General features: G+C 45.0%; 1 protein-coding gene across 1 annotated transcript in view; it reads left to right on the forward strand.

Annotated features, from left to right (window-relative positions):
• The first annotated feature begins 327 nt into the window (after nucleotides 1-327).
• The window catches only part of LOC139418713 (calcium-binding protein 8-like), a 78,129-nt gene continuing 64,856 nt past the window's right edge, over nucleotides 328-13,600 (forward strand). Inside the window, exons 1-2 of the mRNA XM_071168365.1 lie at nucleotides 328-624; nucleotides 12,090-12,214. Of these exons, the coding sequence (XP_071024466.1) occupies nucleotides 440-624; nucleotides 12,090-12,214 (310 nt within the window). The 5' untranslated portion in view covers nucleotides 328-439. The remainder of the gene's footprint in view (nucleotides 625-12,089; nucleotides 12,215-13,600) is intronic.

Here is a 13,600-nt window from a genome sequence, read left to right on the forward strand (position 1 = left end):
GCGTGCGCCTGTGAGAGTGTGACAGAACGATTGTCACGGATAGAGCGAGTCCGTTATTTTACTGTCACACTCCGGTCCCCTGGGGCTTATTGGTGGGATGGTGCACAGCACGGTAGCGAAGCAAAGCGGGAGGAAGTTAAAAGCGGGAGGAGTTATTCGGGCGCCTGCTTTCTAACTCGGACGGTCGGTGTGTTTGGTTGCTTGGACAGTACTCTATTAATGTAGTGTAGGACAAACACACAGCTCTGTCTCTCTCTGTCACTGACTGTCCTTAAGAGTATCAGGGCCCTCTGCGCGTGTCTTTTGAGACCACACTGTCAGAAGACCAAGAACACTCACACCTGCCCCTTCTTGAAGCCTGCTTTGTGTAACTAACGGAGACGGAAACGGACCTTTTCCCGCACGGTCGCATGCCCACCAGGTGGCACACATCAGGCTGATGATGATAGGACCAGAGAGATTTGGGCTTGTGGAGTTACCGCTGCGCTCAGTGAACGTCGACGGTTCACCTCTCCTGCAGTTGGCGGGAGAGGAGCCGTGCGCAACGGGTGACCACCACGAGATTGAGAGCCTAGTGACAGCGTCGGTTGAGGTGCCTGTGACTGTAGAATGCAGTGCGTGGGGGTAAGAGACATTAACAAGCTGACGATACTGACGGGTGGTGTGTGAAGCTACATGACTGTACCAGTCCTGTCACTGCAATGTGGTCTCAGAGCATTTCGTATTATACTGTAAATAAATCAGAGAAACACCATTTAGAAAGATTCAGTATGTTACCTTTCATATGGTATGTATTAGCCCCCCTGTTGTGTTCCGGTCGAATTGGACCGATTTACAAGTTTTCTCTCTGAAAAATGTAGTTAATATTAAATTAATCTGATTGTCATAAGGTTCCATGACTTTGTCCTCAAAGGGCATCTGAACACACAAAATACATTGATGATTTTCATTACATTTTGGGTGTTTTATTTAACATTTGTGCACCTGTTGTGATCCTGGTAACCGGTCATTAGAAATGAATGGGTGAGACTACAATTAGTGTATAAAATTGAGTTCAGGCACATGCCCATTCTCCAGATGGACACACTTCCTGTCCCCAACACCCACATGCATGTGTGTTTGAGCACACATCTCACTCCCCTTCCTCTTCAAAGGGGGAGACACTCTAGACCCTAACTGTTACAGACCTATATCCATCCTGCCCTGCCTTTCTAAAGTCTTCAAACGCCAAGTGGACAAACAGGTACCACCGTACCTTCTCCGATATGCAATCCGGTTTCCGAGCTGGTCATGGGTGCACCTCAGCCACGCTCAAGGTACTAAACGATATCATAACCGCCATCGATAAAAGACAGTACTGTGCAGCCGTCTTCATCGACCTGGCCAAGGCTTTCGACTCTGTCAATCACCGTATTCTTATCGGCAGACTCAACAGCCTTGGTTTCTCTAATGACTGCCTCGCCTGGTTCATCAACTACTTCTCAGATGGAGTTCAGTGTGTCAAATCGGAGGGCCTGTTGTCCAGACCTCTGGCAGTCTCTATGGGGGTGCTACAGGGTTCAATTCTCGGGCTGACTCTTTTCTCTGTATTTATCAATGATGTCGCTCTAGCTGTTGGTGATTCTTTGATCCACCTCTACACACACAACACCATTCTGTATACATCTGTCCTTTCTTTGGACACTGTTAACAAACCTCCAGAACGAGCTTCAACGCCATACAACACTTCTTCCGTGACCTCCAACTGCTCTTAAATGCAAGTAAAACTAAATGCATGCTCTTCAACCGATCGCTGCCTGCACCCGCCCGCCCGACTAGCATCACTACTCTGGACGGTTCTGACTTAGAATATGTGGACAACTACAAATACCTAGGCTAGACTGTAAACTCTCCTTCCAGACTCACATTAAGCATCTCCAATCGAAAATTAAATCTAGAATCGGCTTCCTATTTCGCAACAAAGCCTCCTTCACTCACGCCGCCAAACTTACCCTAGTAAAACTGACTATCCTACTGATCCTCGACTTTGGCGATGTCATTTACAAAATAGCTTCCAACACTCTACTCAGGAAATTGGATGCAGTCTATCACAGTGCCATCCGTTTTGTCACCAAAGCCCCATATACTACCCACCACTGTAACCTGTATGCTCTCGTTGTCTGGTCCTCACTACATATTCGTCGCCAAACCCACTGGCTCCAGGTCATCTATAATTCTTTGCTAGGTAAAGCGCCGTCCTGATCTCAGCTCACTGGTCACCATAGCAACACCCACCCATAGCACGCGCTCCAGCAGGTATATTTCACTGGTCATCCCCAAAGCCAATTCCTCCTTTGTCCGCCTTTCCTTCCAGTTCTCTGCTGCCAATGACTTAAACAAATTGCAAAAATCACTGAAGTTGGAGACATATCTCCCTCACTAACTTTAAGCGTCAGCTGTCAGAGCAGCTTACACAGCCCATCGCTGCAGCTGTACACAACCCATCTGTAAATAGCCCATCCATCCAACTACCTACCTCCTCTTCATATTTGTTTTTCTGCTCTTTTGCACCCCAGTATCTCTACTTGCACATCCTCATCTGCACATCTATCACCCCAGTGTGAATTGCTAAATTGTAATTACTTCGCCACTACGGCCTACTTATTGCCTTACCTCCTTACTTCATTTGCATACACTGTATACTGATTTTTTTATTGTGTTATTGAATGTACAGTTGATTATCCCATGTCTAACTGTGTTGTTGTTTTTGTCGCACTGCTTTGCTTTATCTTGGCCAGGTCGCAGTTGTAAATGAGAACTTGTTCTCAACCGGCCTACCTGGTTAAATAAAGGTATAATAAATAAAAAATAAAAAATAGGCTTCCATAGCAACCCCCACGGGAACCTTTCCCCAATAGAATCTTTCCCCCACGGGAACCAAACCTGTTGGTATTCTCACAAACAATCGCAACATTGTTTCAATGATATATAGAACTTTTCTCGTAGCTTTGGTATATAAATCTTTTTTGAGGCCTTGCTCGCAATTCATTCTGTGGCAGCACAATAACCAAACAATATACTGTATGTGAGGCTCTTGATCATATATTTGATCATGACACTGGCGAGGAGGAGAGAGGGCAGGAAACTGACAGTGAAGTAGTCTGTGATATATAGGACAATATGTTAAATCTGGGTATTTGTTATAGTCAAAATAATCTATACATTATGCTTTTTTTTACTCAAAAAGGAGTTGTAAGAGCTCAGGTCAATGAGACCTACAGGCCACAAATAGCAAATAGAAGTTCAAAACGTGTAATGTCCACAAGAACTTAAGTTGATAAAAAGATCTTAACACAACATTAGGTGATAATATATGTATTATTATGGATTTATAATCAGCTATAATGGGGCGGTCATTTTGGACCTGGAACACAGAATTAATTAACACGAAACGAACACAACAGGAGGGTTAATTTATGGATATCCATCATCCATTTTATAGTATATTTTGTAAATTTGAATACGTACAGCATTTTAGGAATTTTCTAAATGTACAATTTTATTTTTTATTTTACCTTTATTTAACTAGGCAAGTCAGTTAAGAACAAATTCTTATTTTCAATGACGGCCTAGGAACAGTGGGTTAACTGCCTGTTCAGGGGCAGAACGACAGATTTGTACCTTGTCAGCTCGGGGTTTGAACTTGCAATATGTTATGAATTTTCAAAACATATGATGTTATGAATTTCAATTTGTTGTGGCTAATGTTAGGTAGCTAATCCTAATGTTAGCTACAGTGAGCTCCAAAAGTATTGGCACAGTGACACATGATACATGACTACGGAAAATGATGAATGAATTGTGAATAATGATGAGTGAGAAAGTTAGAGGCATAAATATCATAGTCCCAAAAAATGCTAACCTCCCCTGTTATTGTAATGGTAAGAGGTTAGCATGTCTTGGGGGTATTATATTGTCACGACTTCCTCCGAATTCGGTCCCTCTCCTTGTTCGGGGGACGTTCGGCGGTCGACGTCACCGGTCTATCCATCGCCAATCCACATTTCATTTTCCATTTGTTTTGTCTTGTCTTCCCACACACCTGGTTTCAATCCCATCAATTACATGTTGTGTATTTAACCCTCTGTTTCCCCACATGTCCTTGTCTGGTATTGTTTTTTGTAAGTGCTTGTGCACGTTATGTCTGGGGTTTTGTCCCATTATAATTATTGTGTTTTGTTCACTGTGATTTTTATCATTAAACTGCACCGTTGGAACACAGTCTTTGCTCTCCTGCGCCTGACTTCTCTACCACCAGTACTCACGCCTTACAGAATACCGGACCAAACTTATGGAGTCAGCAGGAGCAGGTACCCCGGGTATAGGGGTGGAGGAGCTCGTCCGGGAGCACGTAGCAATGATCCACCATCTTGGCACCACCATGGACCAGACAATGGACCGCTGGGAGAGACAGGGAGCTCTCCCAGCGCCTCCACCAGCACAACCGGGGTCTCCACTAGGCGCCCCTCCTTCTCCTGGTCCCAGTGGGATTCGTCTCTCCCTTCCCCAAGAATATGATTGGACGGCTGCGAACTACCAGGGGTTCCTATTACAACTGGACCTATACCTGACAACCGTTCACCCGGCTCCTTCGGGCCGTGAGAGGGTGTCCGCCTTCATCTCGTGCCTCACCGGGAAAGCCTTGGAGTGGGCCAACGCCGTGTAGAGAGAGGGAGATGCGGCGTTGGACCAGTTTTAAGAGTTCACCCGCCGTTTCCGGGCAGTCTTCGACCACCCGCCTGAGGGTAGAGCGGCGGGTGAGCGCCTCATCCATCTGAGGCAGGGGATGAGGAGCGCCCAGGAGTTCGCTATGGAGTTTCGGACCCTGGCTGCCGGCACGGGATGGAACGACAGGGCCCTGATTGACCAGTATCGTTGCAGTCTGCGCGAGTTGGCCTGCAGATACACCACCTTCAAGTTCAACCAGCTGGTGGACATGTCCATCCGGCTGGATAACCTGCTGGCTAACCGCAGACGTTCAAATCAGGGTCTGTTGGTTCCATCCCCTCGCACCCCCTCTCCGATACCCATGGAGCTGGGAGGGGCGGTGCGCAGGGAGACCGGAAGGGGTTCCAGCTCATGCCCCATCTGTGGTCGCAGAGGTCACACTGCCGGTCGGTGCCGGGTTGGTTCCTCTGGGTATCGAGGCAGCAGGCAGGGAGCTCTGGCGCCCCCCCAGGTGAGCCGGTACCATTCTCACCCAGAGCCCTCTGTTGCACATATGTTTGTGTATGTTACTTTCCCTGAGTTTTCCCCGCATTCCAAGCATAAGACGCTCGTTGATACAGGCGCGGCTGGGAATTTTATAGATAAATCGTTCGCCCATAGTTTAGGGATCCCCATTGTTCCAGTGGCTGTACCCTTCCCCGTTCACACCTTAGATAGTCGACCATTAGGGTCAGGGTTGATCAGGGAGGCCACCGCTCCTCTGGGCATGGTGATGCAGGGGGATCACAAGGAGAGAATTAGTCTCTTGATTATTGACTCTCCTTTCTTTCCCATGGTACTATGCCTACCCTGGTTAGTTTGTCATGACTCCACTGTTTCTTGGCCACAGAGGACTCTCACGGGGTGGTCGCGAGAGTGGTCTGGGAGGTGTTTAGGGGTTTCCATTGGTGCTACTACGGTGGAAAGTCCAGACCAGTTCTCCACCGTGCGTATTCCCCCTGATTATGCCGATTTGGCTCTCACCTTCTAAAAAGAAGGCAACTCAATTACCACCCCATCGACGGGGCGATTACGCGATAGATCTCCTGGTAGACGCTGCACTTCCCAGGAGTCACGTGTATCCTCTCTCACAGGCGGAGACGGAGGCTATGGAAACATATGTCTCCAAATCCCTGCGTTAGGGGTACATTCGATCATCCACTTCACCCTCCTCCTCAAGTTTTTTTTGTGAAGAAGAAGGAGGGAGGTCTGCGCCAGTGTATTGACTATCGGTGTCTGAACCAGATCACTGTGAGGTATAGTTACCCGCTACCGCTCATAACCACAGCGATAGAGTCAATGTACGGGGTGCGCTTCTTCACCAAACTACTTATCCGGAAGGGAGACGAGTGGAAGACGGCTGTCAGTACCACCTCAGGGCACTTTGAGTACCTCGTCATGTCGAACGGGTTGATGAATGCGCCATCAGTCTTCCAGGCCTTTGTAGACAAGATTTTCAGGGACCTGCACGGGCAGGGTGTAGTGGTGTATATTGATGACATTCTGATATACTCCACTACATGCGCCGAGCATGGGTCCCTGGTGCGCAGGGTGCTTGGTCGCCTGTTGGAGCATGACCTGTACGTCAAGGCTGAGATGTGCCTGTTCTTTCAGCAATCTGTCTCCTTCCTAAGGTTCCGCATTTCCACCTCAGGGGTGGAGATGGAGAGTGACCGCATTTCAGCCGTGCGTAATTGGCAGACTCCCACCACGGTAAAGGAGGTGCAGTGGTTCTTAGGGTTAGCCAACTACTACCGGAGGTTTATCCAGGGATTTGGTCAGGTAGCGGCTCCCATTGGTCGGCTGAGGCAGTGGTCGGCTGAGGCAGACAGGGCTTTTGGTCACCTGAGAGCTCTGTTTACCTCGGCTCCCTTGCTGGCCCATCCGGATCCCTCTTTGGCATTCATAGTGGAGGTGGACGCGTCCGAGGCTGGGATAGGAGCCGTGCTCTCTCAGCGCTCGGATACGCCACCGAAGCTCCGCCCCTGTGCTTTCTTCTCGAAGAAGCTCAGCTCGGCGGAGCGAAACTATGATGTGGGGGACCGGGAGCTGTTGGCTGTCGTCAAGGCTTTGAAGGCATCGAGACATTGGCTTGAGGGGGCTAAGCACCCTTTCCTCATTTGGACTGATCCACCGCAATCTGGAGTACATCCGGGCAGTGAGGAGATTGAACCCTCGCCAGGCAAGGTGGGCCATGTCATTATGATTATTTTTGTTATGATTATTATGATTATTATGATTAGTTTTGTTCACAGTGATTTTTGTCATTAAACCGACTTCTCTACCCCAGTACGCATGCCTTACAGATATTTGTGCATCTGTTTCTCACACATCATTAGTCATGATTCATTCAGGATTATCCGTAATCATGGTAGCATCCACATTAATGTAGATGTGTTTGGAAACATATTCTATTCTTATTTACAACAAAAGTGATTCCAAAATGACACAACACATTATTTACCATTAATTTATATCGGGCACAAAATATCTGAAACACAAACAAAACAAACAGCAAATGCATCTAACAAATTTGTAGTCACAAGCTTGATGTCGTCATTGCGTTTTCTGCGTCTTTACCTTAGAAATATACGGTTATTTGTCAGTCCAAATGATCAGGCAGAGGGATCAGGGAAATATTGCATTACTGTATATTTGTAAGTATTTTTCCAGTGATAAAATGAGCAGGGAGACAGACAGCGGGAACAGCAGTGGGGTTGGGATTTGATCCCAGGCAGGTAGGGGTGGCCAATGTCAGGCACAGGAAAATACTTAGGTATGATCACATTTAGAAGAAATGTTTGGGGATATGGATTATAGTCAAATTATGTTAGATGTCCAGCAAGAGACTTGACCAACCTGCAGGTTGCGTGTCTGGTTATGTGACAGTGTGTCGGTGTACGATTCAAAGATGTTTGTGTGTGTATGTGATAGATATTGTGCTGACCCTGCTCTCTCCCTCTATCCCTTTTTCTCTATTTCCCCTCACTTCTCTCTGCTCCTCCCCCCTCCTCACTCTCTTCTATCTGTGTGGCTGCTCTGCCCGCCTCTCTTCTCTCTCCAACTTATCCACTCCTTCAGTCACTTTAACTATACCTACATGTACATATTACCTCAATTAGCCCGGCTAACCGCACATTGACTCTTTTTCCTTTATTTTCACTGTAATTGTACTGTTTTTTAAATTTTATCTCTGTACTTATCTACTGTTTACCTAATAGCTATTTTTTACTTCAAAATTGCACTGTTGAACCTCTCTCTCTCTCTCTCTCACACACACACACACACACACACACACACACACACACACACACACACACACACACACACACACACACACACACACACACACACAGTGAGAGAGAAAGAGACTCACCCTGGCTGCCCCATATTTGTTGCTCTAAGGGGTGGCAGGGTAGCCTAGTGGTTAGAGTGTTGGACTAGTAACCGAAAGGTTGCAAGGTCAAATCCCCAAGCTGACAAGGTACAAAGTTCTGCCCCTGAACAGAACTGTCTGTTCCTAGGTCGTCATTGAAAATAAGAATTTGTTCTTAACTAACTTGTTTAGTTAAATAAAGATAAAATAAATAAGCAGTGATGAGAGAGGGGGAGACAGAGTCAGAGGGACATACTGTATATATGTATACTGTATAAAGAGAGACAGATAAAGAGAGACGAATACAGAGAACATTATTTGTGGTGGTTCAGTGTCTAGGGTTGTATACACTGTGTGTGTCTGTATCGCTCCTTAGTGGAATGGGGGACATCTAGGGCAGGTCCAACCTGCAGCCCTCACATATTCATATGAGCATTTTTACACCTGTATAAAAGCCCCTCTGATATTAATTTCCAAGGACGTTTTATTGATCTGCCAGTATTTTCATTCAGATGTTCCAGTTAACTCTTTGATGTTTTCTTTCATTTGCCTACCAATTATATTGGATTATTCACCATGCCAACCACTTATGTCTCAGTTTGGTTGGCTTTCATGAAAACAGACTGTTTTCATTTGAAGGGGTATTTGTGCGTTTTTGACCAAATGTAAGTCAGAACAAATACTTATTTAACTTGCATAATATTCCTATTTGTATGTAGAGGGATAACTTTCTTCACCCATTCTCGTACCATTTTGTACAATTATGTGATTAGCCTACCCGTTGGTGTAACTGTAATGTTAATTCTCTTGAGAGGAATTATTATTTTTCTCTTATTGTCAATTGTGTATAGAGATTGCTAACATTACTGTTAAATGTGATATTCTCTATTGGACTTACATTATAGTCATTTTCTATTTCTTTTACTCTGTTTCCCTCTGTACACAGACCACATACTGTATATACTCTGTTTCATCATTAAACCCCTAGATTGGGCTTCTGTCTCTTTGACCAGAGTGCAGTCCGGTATTCGTTTACTCTCAGTGACCTATCCACACATTAGAGAGTACCAGACTTCGTCCTCTATTTAGGTCATTAGAGCATAAATGTATGCTACTCTACGCTACATCTAGCACTCATCTCCTCTTCAGTCCTTTCATCCGCTGCTTTTCGTACAGGGCATTATATTACACAGAGGAGTCTAAAATGTTTATGTTCATTATATTGGGAAGGGAGAATATATTTTGATTTGTTTCAGACATGATTTCGTGTGTGTTATTTCATAGTTGATATCTTCACTATTCTACAATGTAGAAAATATTATAAATGAAACCCCTGGTACTGTAAATATAATAGATCTAGCCTGTAGAAGCTGATGGGATCCTCCTCTTTTTAATAGAAGCCATCAGGCTGTTCTCACACAATTGCATAGGTTATAGAAATGTTGCGCATTGGGTGTGTAAACTCTGACCCTGCTCTCTCTTCCAGCGGTAGACATCCATATATCTTTCTGTAGACAGGCCTGGCTCTCACAGACCTGTAACTTCTTCTTTAAGAGGCCCCTCTGTCCTCCACTCGTTACCTGTATTAATGGCACCTGTTTGAACTTGTTATCAGTATAAAATACACCTGTCCACAACCTCAAACAGTCACACTCCAAACTCCACTATGGCCAAGACCAAAGAGCTGTCAAAGGACACCAGAAACAAAATTGTAGACCTGCACCAGGCTGGGAAGACTGAATCTGCAATAGGTAAGCAACTTGGTTTGAAGAAATCAACTGTGGGAGCAATTATTAGGAAATGGAAGACATACAAGACCACTGATAATCTCCCTCGATCTGGGGCTCCACGCAAGATCTCACCCCGTAGGGTCAAAATGATCACAAGAACAGTGAGCAAAAATCCCAGAACCACACTGGGGGACCTAGTGAATGACCTGCAGAGAGCTGGGACCAGAGTATCAAAGCCTACCATCAGTAACACACTACGCCGCCAGGGACTCAAATCCTGCAGTGCCAGACGTGTCCCCCTGCTTAAGCCAGTACATGTCCAGGCCCATCTGAAGTTTGCTAGAGAGCATTTGGATGATCCAGAAGAAGATTGGGAGAATGTCATATGGTCAGATGAAACCAAAATATAACTTTTTGGTAAAAACTCAACTCGTCGTGTTTGGAGGACAAAGAATGCTGAGTTGCATCCAAAGAACACCATACCTACTGTGAAGCATGGGGGTGGAAACATCATGTTTTGGCGCTGTTTTTCTGCAAAGGGATCAGGACGACTGATCCGTGTAAAGGAAAGAATGAATGGGGCCATGTATCGTGAGATTTTGAGTGAAAACCTCCTTCCATCAGCAAGGGCATTGAAGATGAAACGTGGCTGGGTCTTTCAACATGACAATGATCCCAAACACACCGCCCGGGCAACGAAGGAAAGGCTTCGTAAGAAGCATTTCAAGGTCCTGGAGTGGCCTAGCCAGTCTCCAGATCTCAACCCCATAGAAAATCTTTGGAGGGAGTTGAAAGTCTGTGTTGCCCAGCAACAGCCCCAAAACATCACTTCTCTAGAGGAGATCTGCATGGAGGAATGGGTCAAAATATCAGCAACAGTGTGTGAAAACCTTGTGAAGACTTACAGAAAACGTTTGACCTCTGTCATTGCCAGCAAAGGGTATATAACAAATTATTGAGATAAACTTTTGTTATTGACCAAATACTTATTTTCCACCATAATTTGCAAATAAATTCATTAAAAATCCTACAATGTGATTTTCTGGATTTTTTTTTCTCATTTTGTCTGTCATAGTTGAAAATTACAGGCCTCTCTCATCTTTTTTAAGTGGGAGAACTTGCACAATTGGTGGCTGACTAAACACTTTTTTCCCCCACTGTATATATCTCTTTGGCCTGTAGATGAAGTATAACTGGGCAATTCCAAGGTAACAAAATGACAATGTATGCAAAACAAAAACCAATGATTGCAAATATAAACAAACCATACAACCATACAAAAAACATATCTTTATCAATGTCCATTTGCTTACCAAACTTTGCGTCTGCACTGTTCTTCAAGTAAATGTGATTTTGGACATTTTTCATTGGACATTTTTAAAGGTAGTACTTGTGCATAAAGTTGTGTTGTTTGTTTAACGTTGCAATCACGGTTTTTGTTTGACATACATTTTAAAGTTTAAAAAAAACTTAGTCTCAGCCATCCCTCATGGAATCATCATTCAACTCTCATAGCGCCACTTATAAAAACACTGTCTTTCATCTCTTATAGCGCCTTCTCTTGACTCTGGTGGTCTGTCTCTTTTTCTCTCTCTCTCTACACTGTAGATATGGTTCATTCTCCAGTCAGGGAGGAGAAGGGAGGGGAAAGTGGTAATGACAAGATGTGAGGAGGTGATGGGGAGCTAGGTCGAAGGCAAAGAGTGACAGGGCTTTATCTCTCTGAGCCAGGTACCGGGTAGACATTAGAACGAGGAGGAGATGAGTGGAGGTAATGAGAAAATAAGTTGATGGGTGCTTATATTTGTCCTATTTTACACATGGACAAGTGTGTATAAACACACGTGTGAATTGGAAATGTGTTTATTTACATATCCGACTCTCCCTGAAACACCATCAGAGAGTGAGGTCACAGTCAAGCTCTGCCTTCATAACTAGCAACCCTGGAGCAATTAGGGTTAAGTTCCTTGCTCAAGGGCATATGAACAGATGTTTCACCTTGTCAATTGCGGGATTCGTACTAACGAACTTTCAGTTACGGGCCCAACTCTCTAACTGTTAGGCTACCTGTCGCCCTTAAGGGAGAGGGAGGGAGAGGGGGAGAGGATGGAGGAGAAGGGGAGGAGTAGAGGGAAAGAGAGGTAGGGAAAGATAGATGGGTTCACTCTCTTTCACACACATACTGTAGATGGGTACACAGACCCTCAGCATTCAAACTGTATACGTGTGTTCTGCAGAGAGAAGATGCCGTTCCACCACGTCAGGTCTACACTGCTCTACACTGGAAGTCTCCTGAGCCGGACTCTGTCTGAGGGGAGCGAAGCCTTCCAAATCACCAGTATATCCACTGAGGAGCTAGGAGGTCAGTGTGTGTGTGTGTAAGTGTGCGCACGTGTGCAACAGTATTGGTATAAAGCTTAGGTATAAAGTGGTCTGTCCTCCAAATCTCTTCATTCTTCGCCACGATGTAAACAACTATTTATCCGTTCATTAAAGAAGTAGCACCGACTTGCAAAGCTACACTGGCTCAATAAGAAAGTGTTTGATTGGCTGTAGCAGACAGATACTGTCAGATACTGTCACGTTGCATAAGGATGGGAGACAGTCATAGTTTAAAAAAATTCTCTACCCAAAACAAAAGAGTGAGGTGTAAACCTCTAAAATAATTCATTGGACGAGACCCATAATAACAAGTGCACAAAAATACACGTAGCACCAAAAATAAAAATGGGCACAGGTACTCACAAGACCAATAGACATAGAACACTGATCGACAAAGACAGTCCAGGGTTGGTGGTGAGGATCCAGTTCAGCGACGCCTAGAAGGCCGGTGACGTAGACCTCTGAAGCTGGTGAACGGAATGAGCAGCAGTACCGGTGTCACAACTTCTTCCCAAGTCGATGCCTCTCCTTGTTCGGGCGGGTGTTCGGCGGTCGACGTCGCCGGTCTAGCCATCGCCTATCCATTTTTCATTTTCCATTTGTTTTGTCTCGTTTTCCCACACACCTGGTTCTCATTTCCCTCATTATGTGTTGTGTATTTAACCCTCTGTTCCCCCCATGTCTTTGTGTGGCATTGTTTATTGTGCTTGTGCACATTTTGTTTGACTGGTGCGCATCGGGTTATTGTGCCCATACTTTGTATTTCTTATGCCGTTGGTTTTACTATTAAACTACTATTAAACTATTATCAAGTTCTGCTCTCCTGCGTCTGACTTCCCTGCCACCAGATACGCACGCCTTACAACTGGGGGGATCCGTGACAGATACAACCCTTTCCTGCACTGAGCAATCTGATTGGTCGAAGCATGTCCTGTGGACGGTCAAGGGCTAAGTGTTTAGAAACGAATTAGTGTAATTCTGACCTCTTAGTGTTGGGTTATCACTGTGTCCTGTCAATCACACACATGGGAACCTTTGATGTGGAGAACAAAGAGATCCCATTGGGTGTTGGAGATTAATGGATGTTGATAATCCACCCATCAAGAGATTCCGAAGGCTATTTTTCCATCGCCTGCCTGTGGAGGTTAGTACAGTGGTTCCTAAACTAGGGGTTGCGGCCCCATGTGGGTCCACCTGATTTGAAAATGGGGTCGCGGGACAATTTCCAAAATACAGAGAATAAAATATATATATATATTATAACATTGTCTTTGAATGTCAAAATCATTGTAATATTCTTCACCTTAAAAATCTAAATGAAAATGATTCAAATCTAAAAGATACAATTCAACCAGAGAGCGCCTTT

This window comes from Oncorhynchus clarkii, chromosome 10, assembly GCF_045791955.1.
Source record: "Oncorhynchus clarkii lewisi isolate Uvic-CL-2024 chromosome 10, UVic_Ocla_1.0, whole genome shotgun sequence".
Lineage (NCBI taxonomy): Eukaryota > Metazoa > Chordata > Actinopteri > Salmoniformes > Salmonidae > Oncorhynchus > Oncorhynchus clarkii.